The 21,902-nt window shown below is 48.2% G+C and overlaps 1 protein-coding gene across 1 annotated transcript; it reads right to left on the bottom strand.

Moving 5' to 3' along the window:
* Positions 1-1,111: 1,111 nt before the first annotated feature.
* ATG16L1 (autophagy related 16 like 1) lies at positions 1,112-21,452 on the bottom strand. The gene is made up of 19 exons (XM_084267465.1): positions 21,351-21,452; positions 20,398-20,491; positions 18,368-18,473; positions 16,793-16,866; positions 16,430-16,681; positions 15,459-15,524; positions 12,399-12,485; positions 11,587-11,643; positions 11,328-11,375; positions 10,498-10,600; positions 9,083-9,188; positions 8,898-8,968; positions 7,384-7,455; positions 5,423-5,543; positions 4,486-4,591; positions 3,857-4,006; positions 3,439-3,486; positions 2,995-3,096; positions 1,112-2,603 (listed from the first exon to the last, which is right to left on the bottom strand). The coding sequence occupies exons 2-19, from the start codon at positions 20,418-20,420 to the stop codon at positions 2,510-2,512; spliced, it is 1,686 nt and encodes a 561-aa protein (XP_084123591.1). The 5' UTR covers positions 20,421-20,491; positions 21,351-21,452; the 3' UTR covers positions 1,112-2,509.
* Between the last annotated feature and the right edge of the window lie 450 nt (positions 21,453-21,902).

Here is a 21,902-nt window from a genome sequence, read left to right as displayed (position 1 = left end):
ATCCAGTCATTATCCTCCAGTATTATTGACCTACTTCCTAACAGCCTCAGGAGGCAAAACAGAAACCCTTTGTGTAAGATCTGTGTCCATGCTGTAGAAAAACACAAGTATAGCAGCCTGAAGTATAAACATCTTAACCCCACTCTGATCCCCTCAGCGAGCCCACAGTTGTTATTGCGTTAATCTCCCGATAATCTTTCATCGCGCTGACCTGTCCTTCGGGAGCCGCTTTTCCGCAGTGACAGAGGTCACCTGGGCTGGGGCAGGTGCCTTTGCAAGGACCTTCTGCCACAGCAACAGGCAGAAGAATAACTAACTAAATCTTGCCTGCCCTGAGTCTCTCCCCTTTTACCACAGTTCTCTCCCACAAGCTGGGCGGCAGGAGGAGGCTGCTTTCCTTACGGAAACAGGAGAGCTGTCAGTGTGTGGAATTAGTACATTTAAGAGCTGAAGGCTTTGCTTCAGTACTCTGAAGTAGGAGCCAGAGCAAGGGTCCGACCTGGGTTCTTCAACCAGGGTTTTTGGGTTTTAAAGACACATGCAAGTCCTGCTACTGGCTTAAAAAGTTAACAAGGTGGCAGTCAAAGCACTGCATCAGAAAAGGCCACCCACTTACAGCAATGTCTGAAATACAGATATTAACTTCTTCAATTCAGTAATTTATGCAGAACATCCAAGAATATACCAGTCTCTCAAGGACAGAGGCACTTGTTCAATATGGCAATACTTTTCCTCAGTCTCCAGACAGTGGATGGGGCCTGGGCAACCTTATCTAGATGATGCCTGGAGATTGGTGGCCCTTCCTGTGGCTGGGGGTTGGAACGCTGTAATCCTTGTGGTCCCTTCCAACCCAGACCATTCTGTGATTCTATGAGATAGGGCAACACCCAAGTTTCATCTGCAGGGTGGCCAGCTTCAAGCTAAGACCATTATCCTTTTTCTTCCAAATCCCACAATGCGACTGAACACAAATCCACAATTCCTTGGGAAAACAGCACAGAAAAAAACACCCCATTCCCACACATTTCAGGCTTCCCTCTCCACTCACTCAGGACAAGAGCTTGCACAAAAGAACGAATCGGAGCGCTGGGGGGGGTTAAAAGCAGAACACAGGTTTATTTACAGTCAAGTTCTTATGGGCAGCTGAATAAATAAAAACTTCGCCCCATATACTCTAGTTCCCCACTGTGGAAAGCGCCTGAACAAGAGGCCGGGTTAGAGAGATGCCTGTTAGAGCAGCTGCCCCCTAATCCAGCCCCTCCAAAGAACACGCTTCCTTAGTAAAACACTATTGGGAAAGAAGAAAATAAAGTGCAAATAAAAAGGCAATAAAACGCTGGTGGCGTGTCTCGAGGCCCAGACAACGTGGGAAGGTCTGGCTGGGTCAAGTTATGCCAGGTAGGTCGCACCAGACACATCGTGGGTTTGGATGCTTGGACAAGGACAGAGCCAAGACACTGCTCCAAAGCACAGAGAGGGCTCCAGCGCAACTGGGAATATTGCACGTGTGCTCAAGAAGGGGGCAAGTGGCCTGGAACTGCCAGCACCAAAAACAATGGATTTGGGATTTAACCCCCCTCCCCACTGCTCCCCTGTGTTCTACTGCGAGCTGCCGGGACAGGACGGATGAACAGAAAACGGGACCAAACGTCTGTATTCTGGTACTGAAGTCACAGTACAACGACATTCTTTATCACAGCAGCACAGTGGAAGTCAAACTTCTCTCCCTCACACCCAGTAACCAAACTGCCTGTGGAATAAAAAGATTAAAAATCTCCTACTCTGTGACGCCCAGGGGCTGGAGGGCATCTTAACAACAGGGTGCAGAAGTCCTGAAGAACAGACTGTGGCCTTAAGAACAAGTGAGGCTGATAAAGGTTCACATGGTCATGCCAGAGAGCCCGTGTCAGGGACAGAACAGACCTGAACAGAGCCAGCAACTCTAGGGCAGAGCTGCCAAAGCCACAGGAGGCTCGCTCTGAAAGCTGCTCTAACAGGCTGCAATTCCTAGGACCCGGCCACGTTTCAGGACCTTCTCACCCCACGCCTGATCTAGGCCACAAGAACAGAACACAGGAGACGGGACATGTATTAAGTCAGCATACACAGTAACTTCTTTCCAACATTTCCAACTCAGAAGTGCTGTAGATACATTTGTGTGACAGAGTATTTGGCACAGCTGTCTGGTGAGGAATCCCGCAAGTATCTTCAGCTCCACTCGCTGCACAGATACTGCGTGTGAAGGCATGACTAAGGAGCATTCTCCATCCAGATCAGCTAATCCCTCGCCGAGTCCGAGTGCCACGGTGCCATTATGGCCATAAGAAGTCTCTGACTCGGGCTCCTTCTCCATCGCTTTAGATCTTTCCACTGGAAAGCGAAGCCCACGCGCTTGTTAATATCCCAACTCAGGATGGATCTGGGCTCAGGTCTCCCGTTCTGTTCAGCCACGGACCAGCACCACCACATGCAGAGGCGCTGGATGCTCTGCCCTTCACCCTCCGTCCAGTCAAAACTCAGACCACAGGACAGCCTTGTTTCCCTTGTCCACACTGACCACGTGGGTACCTGCTGGTGACCACGCGACCGCGTTGATAGAAGAACTGAAATGGAAGCCAGGGAGAAGTTTACAAAAAGCCACATTCCACAACAGCACCTGACACTGAAACGAAACGCTACAGTGCTCTGACTAGCAACGGAAAAGCAGTTCCTCGTCTCTGGAAAGAGTCAGGGCTTCAATAAACCCAAGAGACACAACACTTTCTTCAGAATACATTGAGAGTACTTAAACTGAGGTGCAAGTCTAATAAACCTGAGCAATAACAAACCTAACCTTAATCCAATCCAGAGAATACCACCATGAATTCACAGAGAATCCGCGCACTAAAAGCCCTCACACACCAGTGCAAGCTGCAGAGCTGTACGACCACCGTTCTCCCACAGCTCCACAAGATTCACACACAGATTCAGATTACGTGGCCGCCTTCTCCTCACCTGTGATGCTTTGCCAGCGTCCTCTCCAACTTCCCAGTGAGCACATTCCAAACATAGAGGGCCCCGTCAGCTGAACCAGCAGCCACGTAGTTACCGTCAGGGCTGTGTCATCAGAGGCACAGGAGGCAGAGAACAATTTTTAGGTCAGCAATTCATCAGCACATGTCACCGTTCCGCCTGCCATTCCCTAAGCAAGCAACCTGGCATTAAAGAATCTTCAAGGAGTTACATGTTGCCAACACTAAGAGGTGAAAGCACCCAGAAATCAGAAAGCTTCCGAGGCATCGGATCAACAACTGCAGGCAGGCTCTGTCTCAACCAAGAGGTACCCTCAGGCAAATCACCCTCTGCCCCAGGTTCTTCCTAGCTGCAAAGAGATGCAGCCATCAGGAATCCCTCGCTTTTGCCAGGGAAGATTTATCAGGTACCTTATATCAGCCTTACCTGAACACAACTCTTGTCCAGTCAGAGCCACATTTGAATCCCTGGGCGCTGAAAAGTGAGAATTGGAGAACTGTAAATTCACCTGTAAGATGTACTTCCAGGCTCTCACTGACGAGCTTTTATACACAGTTCCGAAGAAGCTCCAATACCTCCACCACAGTTTGCCTCTCACACACCCTCCTCTCAATCACATTTGAAGAAACTCTCTCCTTTAGGCCAAAGACTTCTAAGCCCAGGTATCTTCTTTAAAGATCCACCAGAGCAGACCTTTGCCCACTAAGAGAGCTTTGCTACCCATGCAGAAAGAAAAATTAGGAGACTACTCTCCACAGAGCTGCTGAAACACACTCCAACACTAAGACTAATCCACAATCCAAACTTCTGCAATTCATAGTATTCCCGTGGAAGATACACTCACCTGAAGGTCTGCTTGACAGCACCAACCCGCAGATCGATGATCTTTAGTAGGTCATCACGGGAACAGGTCAAAAGCTCTGTTCGCTCCGAGTTCAGGTCCAGAGCTGTGATTCTTCCCAGCAGCTCCAGCTCTTTTACTATGCTTTCAGTCCTAAGGACAGAAAGAAGAGGAGGAGGAAAAAAAGAGGGAGAATAAACCAGGGTCCAGAAGTCAAACACCACCACATCAAAACTTTGACTTGTCCTGGTGTAGAAGAGAAGTGGGATTCCTGGATTATTCTCACTTTTTGCTTCTTTCCCAAGCTAGATCTCACTTTGTGGGTAACATTCCCAGGACACCCACCCTCTGAAAAACTAAACAACATGTAAAATGGCAAGTTCTGACCAACACAAAATATTTACAAGGAAGCAGACTGCCTTTTCAGAGAAGAAATGGCACCCTCTCCCCCGGCTCCACCCACAAAAGACCCAAACAGTATAAAGACTCTCTTTCAGGGGCCCACTGCAAGTCTTGCCAGAGTCTCACTAGCTTCCAAGCTCAGGAAGAAGAGCTCCCTAGTTCAGGTTATGTTCAGACAGCAATCCCATAACCAATCCTATGCTGTAAACTCTTTCAATAGGGCTTTTTACCTGATATCCCAGAAACGAATTTTCTTATCAAAGTGTCCACTCATTACACATTGTTCAGTACATACGATGTCATTGCAGCTAGATCCTGCAAACACTGTTTTTATACCTAAAAAGGATAAACCAAGTGACACACTGACATTTGTGCTGTACAAACTGATGAAGACAAAGACAAGAAAACAATCACTACACCACACACACACATACAGAGCAGGGTCCAAGGAGTGCCACAGGGCAGACACGCTCTGTCTTAGAATAATCCTGACTTAAGTCTTCAACAACCTCTCTGCCCTTCTCAATCGCCTTTGCTGTGGCTAATATCCCTTTAAACGCTCCCGTGACAGCGGCTTTGCTTCCACTTTGTGTTCAGACAGCTAGAATTTGCTACTGTTAAACACTAAACAGTCTCCTTGACCTATGTCTGTGCTCTGGGTATCAAGGTCACCTCGAATCTCGCTCCTCCCACCTGCAGGCAGGTTTAAGAGCCATGAGCAGGAGATAAGCCAAGGAAAATGAGGCTGTTCTTCCCCCAAAAAAACCACAGATCCCAGCATTTCTTTCATGTGAGGTGTTCACATTTCTGATACGTTTCCAAGAGACATTTCCATCTACCTCAGGGTTCAAAAACTCTGACCTGGCTCCAAGTTTTCCGCAGGAGACTAGAATACCCAGCCCACAGCCCGGTCCCTCACGGCACACCACTATCACTCATGCAACAGCATTAATGGTGCTTCCTGCACACACATGATGTTCCTATTACTTCAGCTATCAGGCAGAAAGAATCCAGCCACTTGCATGACAACAGAAGATGGCACAGCCACCAGCTTTTGCTTATTTATATGAGAAAGGTGATGAAATAGCCCAGGTGGGGCTAGACATGCATTTACATTCACAGGAAGCACGGGACACGGGTGACAGACAGTAGCTTTGGTTTCCTTACAAACTTTGCTGCGGAGGTCCCAGAGCTTGAGGGTCCGGTCATGGCTTCCCGAAACAATGCGGGCATTGTCCAGCAGGAATTTGGCTGACAAAACTTTACCGCTGTGACCTGTCAGGGTGTGCTGCAGAGGAGAGATTTACAGGGTAAAACCTCACAGTTCCACACTCTCCCTTGCCTCGTAGCTTACTACTTCTGCGATCTAACAACTCAAAGACAACCTTAGATGGCAATTCACATGTCTACTGCATTGCTCAGAGGAAACCAGAAATCTAGTCTAGTTAAGCAGAGATTAACACCGAGTAGGAGAGTTAAGCACCATGGAGCTCAGCCTGGAGTTGGGGAACACAGGTCACCTTTGCTGCAGCTTCTCTAGCTACTCCAAGAACCTGCAAGCTCCCTTCCTTGACACTCCAGGCACCTACATTTCACAGACAGATGGCAACCACAAGACAGCCTTGCGGAAGAGATGGAGGAAAAGGGGCAAAGCATGTCAAAAATGGGAATTGTGCCTTCAGGTTTCTGCAGCGAGCTTCTCTCAAGGACACAAGGGCATATGTGGTCTCAACTACTGTTGTATCCTCAAGCCTGAAAGCTGAGGCAACGGGAGATTTCAGAACTCCCTGCAGCAGTGTCTGTAGGTGTAGGGGAGGCTTTGTGGGGCTGAGAAGAATGTGAGCCACGTTTACTACAAATTGCTGAATATCTACATACTAACAACAAATGACTGCAGTAAGACCTGGCAGTGGGGAAGGGAAATCTTTGGTAGATTTTTTTTTTTTTAAATACACAAAGGACTATCCAGTTACACAATGCTATCTTGGCTTGGGAAATTAAAAAGCCCAACCTTTAAAAATTAAAAGGAATGGGAGTAAAGTTTGGGAAAAAAGCGACCCAATATACAGCAAACTCTGAAAGAACAAGTCATCCCATGAAGTCCCCCTCATCTTCAGAAATGACACAAGGCTCCAGAAAGGAAGATCTAAACTCTGACTCTGCACACCTCTCCTGCTCTCACCACACAGTTGTTACATGCAGGTATCTGCATTCAACTAGGGAGAGTCTGTGGCAAAATTCAGGGCAGCTTTGCTGCCTCCTGCTCACTTCCAACTCATGACAAATCCATGCCATGCACACTCAAACAGGTCATATGCTGGTTATCCTGGCAATCAGTGACTACACACCCAGAGCTGGTAGCCACCAACGGTCCCAAAATTTACAGGAAGGTTCCTTGAAGCCAGGTGGATGTCTGCAGTGGTAACTAACATTTTGTGGGCATTAACCTATAGTCTGGTAAACTTCTATTTGCTTTACCTGACACCCAAAGTTCAGCAGCCAAACAGAAGCTGCAAAAGGCCTGATATTCTTTGCTTTCCTAAATGAGACCTGACACCTCCACACGGAGAGCAGCCCAGCCAATTATGACTCAGCTGCAGGTTATAACTGACATGTGAAATGTCAGAAGATCCAGAACATCAAAGTGGCATCTTCCTAAAATATCAAACTGAGCAAAAGCATAGGTGGGAAAGACAATAAAAAACAAGTCTTCAAGATGAAGAAACCTGTCTTTTGGTCAAAGGTGAATCCTCTTTTAAATTAGAGTTGACTGCTGGGGAAGAATGTGAGTGCAAGGGTAAAACCACTACAGAGGGGAGGAGGAATCTTTCAAGAGACACTGAGAATAAAAGTCAAGCACCTTCAGGCTTGCTGCCATATCACTGATAGCCAAATGACTCCTTTTCAAGAACACTGCTCCTGACTGAAAACAAAAACCCGGGGTTTCCTGGAAGGCTGTGCAGAGACCAATACTGTATTTTGGGTCTTGCTGGAAAGACCCTTAACAGAAATAAAGACCCTGGTCACAAAAAGAATTACTGAAAGTGTCTGTAAATGGCCCCGTTGGATGAAACTGGAAATACAGGGCAGGAACAGCCTGAGCACTGCTTTGCCTTTGAGAGACTCACCCGTAATCGATTGTCATCAACCGTCCAGATTCTGCTGGCAAAGTCATTGGAAGCTGCTAAGAGGTAAGAACCCTGTGAACATAAGATGAATTTCAAACTACTTCTGCAAATCAATATGCAAATAAACTCAAAAGTATCTCTAAGAATTCATTAGAGCCCTATTAGTGCTATATTGCCAAGGGGGAGAAAGCCCAAACCAAAAGCCCACAGAAAACAAGCCAAAATCCCAGCAGCACCTATCAGTAAGGAAAATTAGTGCAACAACTTTCAAAAACACTACAGCTACTTCTTCTCACCATGTGTAGAATCATGACTACAGCTCAAAGCAGTAACAATAACCAGATCAAAAAGGAGCTGCTCCTTTCCCTTCTGCCTCCAGCTGTTGAAGTGAGGCACCAAGTTCTAGTTTGCCCTCACCTACTGCAGGGGTGGGGGTTTTCTGATTTTTCACGGGTCTCATCTAATTCTTAGATGGGCCTCTGAGGGGAATTAGCCCAATTCTTGCAATTCACATTATAATTCTAACATTGTAAACTAAGATTCCAAAACCTAACTCTGTCTAAGGAGAGATAATTTGATTTGTTCACAGCTTTACACTCCAGGTTCTTCCAAGTCACCCATGATGCAGACTGGATACCATGAGATTCACACCCGCGCTCCTGTCCAACTCAAAATACTTTCCTGAATCCTTAAAGCCCAGTAAAATCTCACCTCTGGCAGTCCTCACCTCAAGCACATTCAAGGACTTGCCAAAATCAGAACTAGTTTCTCCTGCAGATTAACAGGAGCAGCAGATCTCTAATGAGCTGGTCAGTGTCCAAAGGAAGGAGCCATTTGGGTGCAGCTCAATGGAGTTTAGCACACAGGCCTATGGTGTGTGCAGTAAAGCACTGTCTTATGGGCGAGGTCTCAGCAGAAGAGTCACATCACACATCTAGACCTCAAACTCCTTCAAGGAGGACTGTCAGATGCTGATCACAGTCACGTCTCTGACACTTCAGGTGAGCATGAGCTGAGCAACACATCACGAGCTGCCAGCAAACACTGTCAGCTACACCATTACTGTGCCGAGACTGGTGAGAAACTGCTGGGAGACCATGGAAGCACAAGACTTTGGATAATCAGATCTTTTACCCTTCACCAGAGGTCTTCCACAAAAGAAAGCCTCAGTGTATTTGCCTCTTCTGTGCTGTTAGGGCAGCTTTAGTGGGAAGCTGAAGACTGATCTCTTACCTTGGACAAAGCCTAGTGTATTTTATTGTAATTTTATCGTAACAGCCTCTAACAGCCAGTGTCTGAGCTGCACATCATCTTCTGATGTGTAAAGCAAAGATGAGCATTACAGACTGCAGCACATCAAATCATTAGTACAATTTTTAACTATTTATTCTTTCAATTGTTTTAACTAATTTCCCAAGTAACTTCCCAAAGTTTCAGAATGGAAACTGCTAGCAGAGCACAACAGAATTCCGTTTACTCCCAATAGAAACAGTGGATATTGCCCAGATACTCACAGCACTATCAAACTCTATGCTCGTAATCCCAGCATTGCTACCAGAGAGGGAACCTTTGGGCTCACATCTATCTGCACAGAGAAAGACGAACAAAACTTAAGCAATGGATTGGAACAAAAGCTGGCACAAAAAACACTATAACACAAGTTTAGCATCCCACCATGACCCAGAACAAAAAGGTTTACCTCCCAAGACTTCCCAAAGCTTAACCCTCCGGTCCATGCCTCCTGTTGCTAGTAACCGGGAGCCAGGGCTGAACTGTACTGCATTCACCTCCCCATCGTGTGCGTCCTGATGAGCGGGAAGAACACAACAGCCACCCAAAACTGAGTTAGCACAGATCCAAAAAGGCTGCAAATACAGGAGCTAAACCCTAACACAGATCACCTCCAGGAGGGATGTATGGATTCCCATGAAATAAGCAGGGACTTTTTTTCCCATCTTAATATTGTAGTCCTAGCCATGCATCACCTCCATACTGCAGCAGCCTGACAGGCTCACTACTGCAGCTGTTCCTACTCCCACCACAAGGTGGGGAACTCGAACGGGGCAGCATTCCCCATGTTGACAAGACTAAGAGTCAGAAGAGTCCATCACTGTTTGCCCCTTCGTATGGGAAGGACAGGCCACACTGCTCCTGGAAGTCCATGTGATGTTACAGGAGATCAAGAGCAAGGTGAATAAAACATAGCCACTCACATGGTTCTTGAAAACCTCCCATATGTAACTTTGTAATACCTTGCTACAATTAGATTTTTAGCCAATTGATCTGTTGATCAACTGGGTCTGTTGTACATAGCCAGAGGAAGAGAGGTTGTGATATATACTACAGCCATGGATGTCTCCTCTGATGCTCCCTATTTAAGCCAGGTTCAGGTGGTCACTTAAGTTATGACCCTCTTCTCACTATTCCCTCTGCCCCGTGCCTTCCACTAGAGAAGGACAGGCTAGGGACACGCAAGCCCCATGCTGCAGTGAGCCACCCTGCTGCTCTGGGTGGGGAAAAAAATGTCAGTTCATATCCATGGAACATCCACATCTGGCACAGGAGCGCCTGAGAAAGTTAAACAGTTCACACAAGTTGCAAGACAATTTAGGGCAGTATCTGTCATTCAGAAGGCAATACCCCTCACAGAAATTTAGGTTTGGCCTTGCACAGCCAAAGTAACGCATAAAGGAGGTCTCAGCTTGAAAACTTTAGATCACACACAACAATGAAGACACTCCACAACCACAAGCTCCTCTTAATCAAACCTGTTGGATTTACATTCAGCACCACAACTCCCTTCACTGTGGAGAACTCGCACTGAATTAATCCCAAACTGTCAGCAATCTCCTCCTCCATCACAGCTCTACTATGGCATGACAGAACGGGGACTGCTGGGAGCCAGGAAGGTAGTGGAGTGCAATTGCCCTGTGCACTCAGACCTTTTACTAATCATCATTGACCTCAGCAGGACAGACATCCAGTCTGCGAGAAGTATTTGGGCTAAGAATTAACCACCAGAGTTTCGGGAGGTCAGCTCCCACACAGGTAGGATTCACTTCCTCTGAAGGCGGTGAAAGGAACAGTGAAACCAAGAGCTCCTTCTATACTTACAAAGACACATATGGCAGTAGTGGGCACTCTCACTTCTTTACTGGCACCTGGATGTGGCTCTACGTTATCCTGGGGAGCAGGGAACGAGGACAAAGAACGCCTCCTGGCATGAAACAAAGCAGAAGTATTTCAAAACGAGAAGCAAACTCTCAAGCTGTTTCTCTTGAGTTCCCCCAGATCTGTACCCGCCACTCAACTACACTGGGCAGCAATTTACAGAGCAGGGGAAGGAGTTAACTTTCTCTTAGCCCAGCTTTCAAAAATCACATTTGTCACCTAACATTACATCCACCTGTGGCTTTAGATACCTCACTGTACGCCAGACAAGTTACCTGAACTGATTACTGACCTCTACGGACCTCATTTTGGAGCAGTCTTGATTATTTATTTTTAACCCAGGAAAGAGAAACCTGGGAATCACTGCGGCTGGGTTCAGATGGAGAGACTGGAACCCCATCATTATGCCTAGGGAGACTCAACACCACTGCAGCACTACATCCCGGGCACAGAAATGCTCCGTTCCAACGTGCAGGCTGCGCCGTTTAAGCAAAGACCATCCACCTAACGCAGATCTTGACTTGGACTGGCTCCACTCTGGACACTAAGCACAAGAGCCCCATGACTGGGTTTAAACAGCCCTGTTAGAGGAGCAAAGTGCAGTGGAAAGCCAGAGTGAGCCCCAGGCATTCTCTCCGCAGAGGGGCTCGTGGCCTCGCTACCCGGAGGCGGTTTCTAGCACATTAGATCTACTGGGGGTAAGGCAGCCGGGTTCCGTGCTGCTCCAAAGGAACACATTCACATGCCGGACTAGGAGCGGATAACGTTTTCACCTGGCAGCATCGGAAGACTGGTGTCCCAAAAGGGGAGACTCAGACAGACTGGAGGGAAAGGTCAGAGGTCAGCACACGGCAAGATGGAAGAAACAGGAAGTTGAGGAGAACAAAAAAAAGAAAAGAAAAAGAAAGGCAGAAGCTAGAAGAAAGGCTGAGTTTATTTCTTTTTGTTTGTTTGTATTCCCTGCATCACCAAGATTTTGGCGTACATTGAAACAATATAACAAAACAAAGAGGTGAAAGTGTTCTAACCTACCCAAAGATATTAGTGATAGAGTCCAGAAGGCCTCCAGCTGGCTGGGAGAGTCGCTTACTGAAGGAGGGGAGGACAGGTTTAAACCTTGTGAATAGCTTCTCCACACAAAGATCAATACAAATACATTTCACAGCAACAAGTCTCTGGAAAGACTCCCTCCCCTGCAGCAGACCATGTCCAGAGATGGAAAACACCAAAGGCAGGCATCAGTTCCAAACTTCCCAGAAGCTACAGCTCAGAGCATCATTTGAGAGTCAAGTTTTTTCAAATTTCCCTCAACCTCCACCCTGGGAGTTACAGGTTTTAGATGCAATGGTCTGTCAAGTCTGAAGTTACAACCAAATTAAGCCATGCTCTCATGTAACTACCTCTTACTGCCCACTCACTGCTACTTTAGAGGAAGAAAAAGATGCATTTCCCCTGGTTAAGGCATTTTCAGCATTGAAGCTCAATCCACACGCTCCAGTAGGTATCTGTAAGGTCACAATGGTATCTTGTACAGTACCAGAGATGTAACACAACAGGCACTGCAATACCCGTTGTAATGCCCGTTTTGCCTTTAAACCTATGGTTTATTTTGAGATTAGGCACACATTTTTCAGATGCCAGTTTAAATTAAACCAGCAAAGGAAAAATAGAGTATATCTAGAGCATGGAAACAAAGAACAAAGCACGAGGTTTCATACTGCTCTGGTGGAAGTACTAAACTGTCCCAGCTAAAAGCAAGTAAAACCTGTAAGTAACTGACCCAACTCTTCTATCCCTTGTTCCTCCTCAACATCCCGAATACAAAAGTCTCTTGGTCTACAAACCTGGATGTTCTGCTAACAGTTCGCACTGGAGACGTCTCCTCGGCTGTATCAGAGGTTTCATCTGCAAGCACTTCAATATCATCATCCCTGCTGAAGTGAGAGAAACACCTCGTTGTCAACCAGCCAGAGCTTCTGATGGAAACCACCCCCTGATGCATATGAACTGAACACACGACACTGCTCCAGTGTCTGCCTGTGCCTGAGCACCCCCACCTGGGTTTGCTTAGCTGTAGGACCATGCAGGTAGATCCAGACACCACACTGATCCAGCCATCACTGCCAGAGACACTACGCCCATCACACAACCTCAGAAAACACACATTCAGACACTGACAATGAGGTTGAGAGCACCCTCAGCAAGTCTGCAGATGACACCAAGCTGAGTGGTGCAGCTGACATGCTGGAAGGACAGGATGTCATCCAGAGGGACCTGGACAGGCTGGAGAAGTGGGCCCATGTGAACCTCATGAGGTTCAACAAGAACAAGTGCAAGGTCCTGCCCTTGGGTCAGGGCAAACCCCATCATCAGTACAGGCTGGGAGATGATGTGATAGAGAGCAGCCCTGCAGAGAGAGGCTTGGGGGTGCTGGTGGATGAGAAGCTCAGCACAAGCTGACAATGCATGCTTGCAGCCCAGAAGGCCAACCCCACCCTGGGCTGCATCATCAGAAGTGTGGCCAGCAGGTCAAGGCAGGCAATTCTGTCCCTCTACTCCACTCTCTTGAGACGCCACCTTGAGTTCTGTGTCCAGTTCTGAGGTCCCCAACATAAAGAGGAAATGGAGCCATTGGAATGGGTCCAGAGGAGGGTCACAAAGATTAGAGGGCTGGAGCACCTCTCCTGTGAAGACAGGCTGAGAGAGCTGGGCTGGTTCAGCCTGGAGAAGGCTCTGGGTAGATCTTACTGCAGCCTTCCAGTACCTAACAGGAAAGCTAGGAAGGGACTTTTTAGAAGGGCCTGGGGCAACAGGACGAGGGAGAATGGTTTTAAATTGGAAAAGTTTTTAAATTGAAAGAATTGAAACTTCTTCACTCTGAGGGTGGTGAGGCCCTGGCACAGGGTGCCCAGGGAGGTGGTGGCTGCCCCCTCCCTGCAGGTGTTCAAGGCCAGATTGGATGGGGCCTTGAGCAGCCTGGGATAGTGAGGGCTGTCCCTGCCAACGTCAGGGGGTTGGAATCTGATGGTCTTTGAGGTCCCTTCCAGCCCGGGCCATTCTGTGATTCTATGATTCTACATCTCATGCTTTTTCTTTCCAGCTGCCAGTTACGCTCTTTACTGACCACAGGGCTGGATTTTCCCACATGTCTGTATTTCTGGTGACACCCTTCCCAGATTCTTTTCATTACATACAGAATTATGAGGACCTGTCACACCTGAGCATGACGTTGCTACATAGTGAGCTGTATTTGCTGGAACAGTTACAGAAAAGCCAAACCACGAGCTATTACAACCCCAAAAATAGGTGATACCCTATTTTCATGGCACCTTTTTCTGCTGTTCCACAAGAAAAGTATTTTAAAAAAGCACAAGGCTTTAAGGTTTGAATTCCCCTTCTTCATCCACACCCACGACACCCAGATACTTCCTACACTGTTGTACTTCAGGTGGCAGCCCGTAAGTGCAAGGGAGGTTTTGGTAGACTTCAGTGAAGTCTTGGTGTACAGCTGAGCAGAAGCATGAGGTTCTGATACACACACCGTACATTAACCCAGCCCAACCACCCAGCCAACATCTCAAGGTTCTTCCTCATTAGTCAGCACGGGCTCTGACACTTTTTCCTTCCATGACAGGTTTTCCTGCGCTGCTGATTCCACAGCACAAACCATTTTTAAACACGCTCTATCCACCTGATGCCATCTGACAGAACAGGAAGTTTAAATTCAGCATCTGAGTAGGAATAATTTGATTCCTGCCATCAGTTAACACTCAGCCACACAAGAACTGAAGAGGACCATTCCTAACCTCTCATTTCAGAACAGAGCTGTGCTTCAAGTGCTAAGATTTTTTTGGCGAAGAGGCCATGGAAAATATACACTCCAAATGAAGTATAGCTATCAGGCTGGTATCTCAATAAACACTGTCAAGTTCTGCTGATGGTTCTTTTGCAAAATATACAGTTTGAGCTGACTTATTTTAGCAAAAAAACCCCTAAACCTTTCCATGTTCGCTGAACCTATTTCTGGAGGGGATATAAGCACCAGGGCACACTCCCTGAAATACTGCAGCTCTCCCCTTCGGTAAGCAGCACGTTTATACAGTACAAACCTTCTGAAATTATAAAATCAAAGATGAATAAAAGAACCCCACCCATCTGGGAAGCAGAGCTTGAGTAATTTCCAGAAGGAATTAAAAAAAAATCTGGATAACAAATGGGCTTTTTTTTAACTTCTCCACGTCTCATATCCAATTACTTGTGAAGCACAGAAACTGTCATCCCCACCACACCAGGAAGTAAAATGTTTGAGCTGTGGTGCCACAGCTACATCTGAGCTCAGCTGCAGGACAAGAAGGTCTCACTTTGGGCAACAGAGAGGAAGCAGCTGAACAGGGAAAGTGGCAACATGTGTTACATTTGTGCTTCTCCTCTCTGCACAACATTATTAATTGAAGAGTCTGATACTGGAAGGTATCCCGTGTGTTTACAACAAATAAGATGGACAACACGGGTATCACTGTTCATAGGAGCTGGTAAGACTGTCCTCTGGCTTGGGACTGCCCACTGGCCTGTGACATGGAGGCCAGCAGTAATCCTGTCACCTCACTAAGCTCAGGGAATGGAAGCATCCAAACATCTCTTCTATGCTGAGATAAGACTATATATTCCCTGTAGGCACCACCCCTGAGACTTTCAGTCCCAGCATCTATTTTTAGTCATAACAAAGCTCCTCGTCCTGGAAGTTCAAGTAAGGGGAGTTACTGTACGTTCTGACTTTACACCAAGGTTTATACACTCCTGTACGTCACCAAATTTAGAGATAACAAAGGTACCATTTATCAGGCATCTGCGTAAAACTGAAGCACGAAGTGCTGAAGGAGACTCTGTAAATCAAGACTGCTTACGGTTCAACAGGCAGGGGTTCTTTGGCAGCTTCTGCCAGCTCCTTCTGCAGCCGGGCTTGTCGCCTCCTAAGGAAAGGGAAACAGGGTCATTTAACCAAAAAAACCCCAACCCTTCCTTGATCCCATTCCAAAGGTTACCCTGCTTGATTCTGATGGGCTTTGTAATACTGAAATTTAAGTAATAATAAAAAACATAGGCCACTGCCTTAATTTTATCCCGTTTTTCCGGCGGCTCAGTGCAGGAGAGGCAAGTTCTTACTGTGAATGGTGAAGGACAAGATCAGCCCAGTGAAGCAATGAGACAAAGCACACCTGCAGCCCTCTGAACACACACCTTCCTCCCATAGGAATGTGGATTTGCTCAGGATGCAAGAACTTGCAGAAATGATGTTTGTGTTAATAAAGAAACTGCCAAGTACTATGAGATCTGTCTCACAGCTCTCTGCCCCAAGCACAGCTTGTTGGCAAGCAAGCTGAAGCAGTTCAGGAGAAATAACTTACTTTGCCAGTAAATAAAAGTACAAACTTATTTTTGCAAGTTATAGCTCAGCCTCAGGGCAGTGCTTCCTTTTAGCAGAATGCAAAATACACTTCAGTGTTAGGTCAATAAAAGGATAAAACCAGTAGCATGAAATGCAACAGGAACACAGAAGTACAAATCTAACACCCACCCAGGCAGTTTCTATCTGACCTGGGTCATATTTTACGACCTTTGTGCCACAGTTTAATGTTGCTCAAGAAACAAAAAGAACATGTTTTATTCATTTAAAAGACAGGAATGTTTTCACAAAGCATCCATCTGCCCTGGCCAAAAGAAGCAACACAATGTTCTCAACTCTCACTGTGTTTTGCAAGAATAGAGAGATCGTGGAGATCAAAGCTAAATCTGGTTTTATCCTACAGACTCCTAAGTGTACAAAAGTATGTTAGGAAGTAGTTTATCATACTATCAAACAAGTCCTCAATCTCACCTGGAATCCTTCTCATTCTCTGCATTCAAACGATTGGCTTCTTGTGCTTTCTCTGCCATCCAACGTGAGACCAGCTCCTGGTTGTCTTCAGTAGTTTTCCTCAGTTTCTCCTCCAAGGCATTGAAGGTGATCTGGAGAGCGTCATACTCATCTTTCAGCGTCTGATTAGCTCGCTCAAGATCTTGCAGCTTGCTGCGCAATTCCTGGCACTCTGTTTCCAGTTCAGAGATCTTTTGCAAATACTCTGCAATCCTGGCACAGCAACACAACACACAAAACAATGAGGATCTCCTTTGGGACCCCTACCACCGACCAGAAGCCAGGGTCGCCTACCAACCAGACAGACAAACCAGTTCTACTCACTTGGCTTCATTCATCTGCATCTCTTTGTCCTTCTGCTGCATTTGGTTATTCAGATCGATTACAGACTGGGCCAGCTAGGACAGGAGAAAGTGGCATTACAAAAGGCAGAGCTGGGTAACACACAGGTAGCAGCAACCAGTGGAGTGCAGACCAAGCTCACATCACAAGCAGAACACATCCTTTTCAGGTCATTGTTCACAGCTTTCTATACACATCTGTTCTCTGCCTGTGACACAAGTCATTAAATCAGGGAATGTGCCATCAAACACAACCTGTCAGAAAGGTCTTGCCCTTTGGTATCTCCCTCCCTTCCCCCAAAAAGTTACTGATAAAGTCACACCAAACAGAACATGCTAGGAAGAGATTTTATTTTTTTTTTTAAAGTCATGGACAAAAAAATCAATAGAGAAACTAAAACCTGCCAAGTAAAGTGACACGTGAGTACTAACAACTGATCTACAACTCCCCCTGCACGGCCAGGAGACACGCAGCTCCTGCTGGAAACACAGGCTTCCCACAAAGAGTTTCCCCACAGAGACAGTTGCTGGCGGAGTCTCTGCAGCTCACAGGCACTAGAGGTGCAGAGGCCAACACCAATGAGCTGCTGCTGCCAGCTCACAGCTACCCAGCCCGTGAGCAGCAGCAAGCCCCAGAGCAGGCCAAGCCTCGGCTGCCCATGGAAAAGGAAGCCTGAGTTTTGAGAAGAGTGCCTGTGCCATAGGCAGCTTAGGGGGGAGAAGGAATTTTCATGGCTGTGACTAGTCAGGGCACATCTCCTGTAGAAAGCTGTCTCTGCTTTGAGAAGCTTGGAATTGCTGGCACTGGAGCTTCTCCACAGCACCAGTGAGGTGTGGTAAAAGGAGCAGGGTGAATTTTTTACAGTTCACTCCCACCTTCTCCCTATAAAAGTCTGCAGTACTGTTCCAGTACCACCTCCTGGACTCATTCAATCTGCTGCTGTGATTTTAAAACCCACTTCTGCTGTTGAAGCTTCTACATCTTCCCATAAAACCCCCCAAAAAACCCTAGATAGCAGATTTTCCTCTCTCACAGGCTCACCTCTCACATGTACTAGGACTTCTGGGATGCATCTCATGGCAGTCAGCACTCCCTTTCCAGGCAAACACCACAGCACTTTCAACCACCACTTGCACTTGTTTTTACCCACCCCTACCCAGCAGCAGTCCTGCAAAGTGAGAGCCAAATGAAACCACATGCAGCCACCTCATCGCTCACTCCACTCATTCAAAACCCTTTCCAACACAGGACGTGTGGGTCAAGCGCAGCTCTACAGACCGGATCGGCTCCTTCCTCCTCCCAGAACCACAGCTTAAAAACCCAGTCAGAGAGCCACGTTAAGGACGCCTTAAAAACCACCCTGTGCTGACAGCACGAAGCTCACATGTGCTGGCTGTTGGGTTTGACAGACCAAACCCCTCTGGTTTGTTTTAGCCACGGGCACGGGGAGCTTACAGCCTGAACGTGATGAAAGGGGGAAGAGCGATGGGGAATGAGCTTGGTAAGGTTAAGGTCACATTCACAAAGGGCCACACAGACACAAGGGGACTTTCTAACCTCGCCACGTTTCTTGTGCAGCTCCGTCAGCTCCTCCTGATGCTTTATCTTCAGCTGAGCCAGCTCCTGCAGCTGAGCGTCATTCCACGTGCCATCATGTCCCGGACTGGAGTTGAGAGAGGAAGGACAGATGTCACAAACCAGACTCCAATGGCTCCTGAGCCTTTGACCAGTCAGCCTCAGGACAAACTCCCCTGGAATTTCTACATCAGAGACACAGGCGACTCAGAGCAAACTAAACCACAGCCAGCTCCCCCACGGCACGCTCCCATCTGTGGAAGCTGCCTTCACACAGAACTGGAAAATTCAGCTCACCTACGGCTCCATTCACCTCTCTGCACATTTCTAAAGCAGAATTTATACTCAAATGAAGGATAACAAGCCTTTACTCAAATCTGGATTAAAACAATCAAGTCTTAATAGTACACTCTCCAAATTCTGGAAGAACTACAAATACTTTGTGACCTAAAATTTGTTCTGGAGGGAGCCGGTGGCCCTTGAAGATGCCACATTACCTGGAGGCAGCATAATAAAGGGCACAGAGCCAGAAGCCAGGGAACCAGGGATATACTCCCACACCTTTGGGTTTGTATTCCCTGGTGTTTCAAATCACTTCTCCATGAACTATGGAGAAGTCTAGCTATGCTCTTATTGTTCTTATTCTAGCAAAGGTTTGGGGGTATTTTCTAATTGCCTTTTACAGCACAGTGGTACTGTGGCCGAATCTGTATGCACCAGAAGAACCCACGTAACCACCCTCAAACAACTATGTCTTTGAAAGCAGAGAGACAGGAACAGAAATCATATTTGTAAAGCACAGAAACATATATATCTCTACGTCTCTCACACAGAGCCTTTGAGCAAGTTTGCAGCTGTAATTACTGCTTTTAAAAATAGTAATTTATAGCACACAAACAGAACAAGGCACAAATAGAACATCTGTTTCTGCAGGCATTTTGTGTTGTAACACTCCAGTGGGAAACAGGTAACACATTCAGAAGCTGTAAGGTCTCTCAGGGGTGTCAGTAACTTAATGCTCATCTTAAACAACCAACCCACACGTCACTGAACTAACACTGCACTAGAAGGCACCGAATGTCAAAAAAACCTGTGTCCAGCCAAGACCTGTAGGACATCCAACATGTCCTCAGCTCTGGCCATGCACCTGTAGCCAGAAGCAGATAGTCCTACAAGGCCTCAAGGTAAGCAGAAGCTTTTTTCCTCAGCTATGCTGAGGACAGTACCAGAGTTCCACTCAGCATTTACTTGGAAGGCGCCGCTTCTGTGTGGTTTCTTTTCACCCTCGTCTGCTCCGGCCTCATCTCCGGGAGCAGGCGCTTACCCAGAAACAGGCTCCCCTAAACTAAAGGTTGTTCAAGGCAACCACAGCCATCAGAAAGCTTCTGAGAACTTCCACACAGGCACCAACTCCATCCCACTGGCCACATGCTGACACTCTGCCTGCCGTCCCCACGAAGACAAGGAGCTCCCACACACAGGGTTTTGCATTATTCAGCAACAAGAGCTTCAACAGAGAAAGCAGCTCCTACAGAAACAGGAAATTCCCAGCTACTCTGCCCTGCCTTTTCTTCAGTTACAGCAAGGGCAGAACCCAGCTGCTGGGACTGACATGCTGTCCAGGCCAGCAGGCAGAAGACACGTTATTTTTAGCCTATGGTGCTTATTCAGGACAGAAACTTCACAACCAGGACTTTCTCTGTCTGAGGGTTAAGCCATCAGTCTCTCCACACAACCAGGCAACTAGAAGAGTCGGATCCCAGCTGTTAGGAAGACCAGGCAAGCACTGCAAGGCACACAGACCAGCAGCAGAAGCTTATTCCAGCACACCTCCACACCCTGAGTTTGTGATTAAGTTACTTTCTGTCCAAAACTCAGCCAGGTCATTCCAGTCTAAGTGCACTGTAACTTTATCACGTGTCCAGAAGTTGTTTCTGCAACTTATCATACAATGTTTTGGGTCAGAGTGTGCATGACAGAGCGTTGACTGAAAGATAAGGGATTTTAAATACCTGATCTCATGTCTGCTCTGCATGTCATATTTTTCTGCTTGGAGCTTATCAGCCAGCACCGCATGAAGGTCCGACTTCTCCAGCAGCTTGTTATCTGAAAGAGCAAAAAAAGCACAATTAGGGAGATAACCAAAAAGCAAAACCAGATTCCTACCCTCTTCCTCAGCCAGCTAAGATCTAGTGTCTTTAATCATTCTGGCCTAACCAAACATGAGTAAGTGTCCACCACATTAGTGTGCATTCCTCTCTGATGTCAGCAGGGTAAGGCAGCACTCAGCCACAGCTCCAGAGACTCCTCATTAATCCAGATGCTGTGTGGGACTGAAAGTTTAATAAGGAACCTGCTCTAATGTTGCCATCTACTAGCACAGAAAGAGTTCACAGTTCAATCTCTTTATAGCCCCTCAACTGATACCAACAGCAACACGGAAAACAGCCCTGACAGACAACTGCTCATACCCAGCGCCGTGGAGTCCTGCCAGGATTCTTTGCTGCCCCCTGCTCCCCATAACGTAGGTCAGGAACCACAGCGTGTGAGCCAGCAGCCCCACAGTGACCCCCACCTCCACCCGCTCCCGCCACAGCCAGGGCAGGAGAGGGAAGGGCAAGTAAGAGCTGGATAGAAAGCGCTGTCCCAAAGAGCTCTGATCGTGCCGGCGGGCAGCAGCACCACCGCCCTCAACCCCACAGACGTCGGCGCGGGAACTGAGCGGGCAGCATGGCCAGGCGGTCACTACCCACAGCACAAATTCGAATCGGGCCGCGAGGGATCCGAGCGAAGAGAGAAGCACCCTCAACCTTCCCCCGTTCCGGCAAACTCCTCTCAACCCCTTCTCGCAGCGACACAGCCGAGCCCTCGAGGGCCCTCCCCACCGCCTTCCCCCCACTTCCCCGTGCGGCGGGGTCAGGAAAACGCCCCTAGGGCCTCGGCCCCGCCGCCGCGGCCCACTTACACTGCCCGATGATCTCCTCGAAGGCCTGTCGCTGCAGCCGGTCCCGCCGCCGCAGCTCCGCCGCGATGTGCTGCTTCCAGGGGGGGAAACCGGCGGCGCGCAGCCCCGCCATCTCCGCGGCGCGGCGGGGAAGGGCAGGGGGGCGAGCGCCGCCTGGCCCGCGAAGGGCGGCCGAAGGGAGGCGGGCAGGAAGGCCGAGAGGCAGCGGGATGGCCGGAGCCCGGCCGCGGCGGCGCGGAGCCTCCTCTCAGAGCCGGGGCTGGGCCGGCGCGGCCCGCAGCCGCCGCCCCACGCCCGCCATGGCGCTGCGGCCGCGCTCTGTCAGGGGCCCTCCCACCCCTGGCGGCGCAGGGCAATGGCGACAGCGGCTGCCCCGCCACTGCCTGGCACCGCACTCCTACCCGCCTCCGGTGCCGCTAACCCTGCGGCCCTTTCCCCCGCACCGGGCAACGCCGCGGCTGGGCCGCACGACGAGCGCGGTGCCCGGCGGTCAGCAGTCGCCTGAGAGGGGGCCTCGCGCCGCGCCATTTCCCGCCTCCTCCTGGAAGCGCG

This window comes from Gallinula chloropus (assembly GCF_964237585.1).
Source record: "Gallinula chloropus genome assembly, chromosome: 8".
Taxonomy (NCBI): domain Eukaryota; kingdom Metazoa; phylum Chordata; class Aves; order Gruiformes; family Rallidae; genus Gallinula; species Gallinula chloropus.
The sequence above is the reverse complement of the archived record's forward strand: the minus strand, read 5'-3'. Positions and strand labels throughout refer to the sequence as shown.

Excerpts from the sequence above, each read along its gene's own strand:
- ATG16L1 (XM_084267465.1), bottom strand. The coding sequence starts at position 20,420 with ATGCAGAGCAGACATGAGATCAG. Across the intron at positions 15,525-16,429 it reads GAGAATGAGAAGGATTCCAG|GAGGCGACAAGCCCGGCTGC; the intron begins GTGAGATTGAGG and ends CCCTTTCCTTAG. Across the intron at positions 7,456-8,897 it reads GCATAGAGTTTGATAGTGCT|GGTTCTTACCTCTTAGCAGC; the intron begins GTGAGTATCTGG and ends TTATGTTCACAG.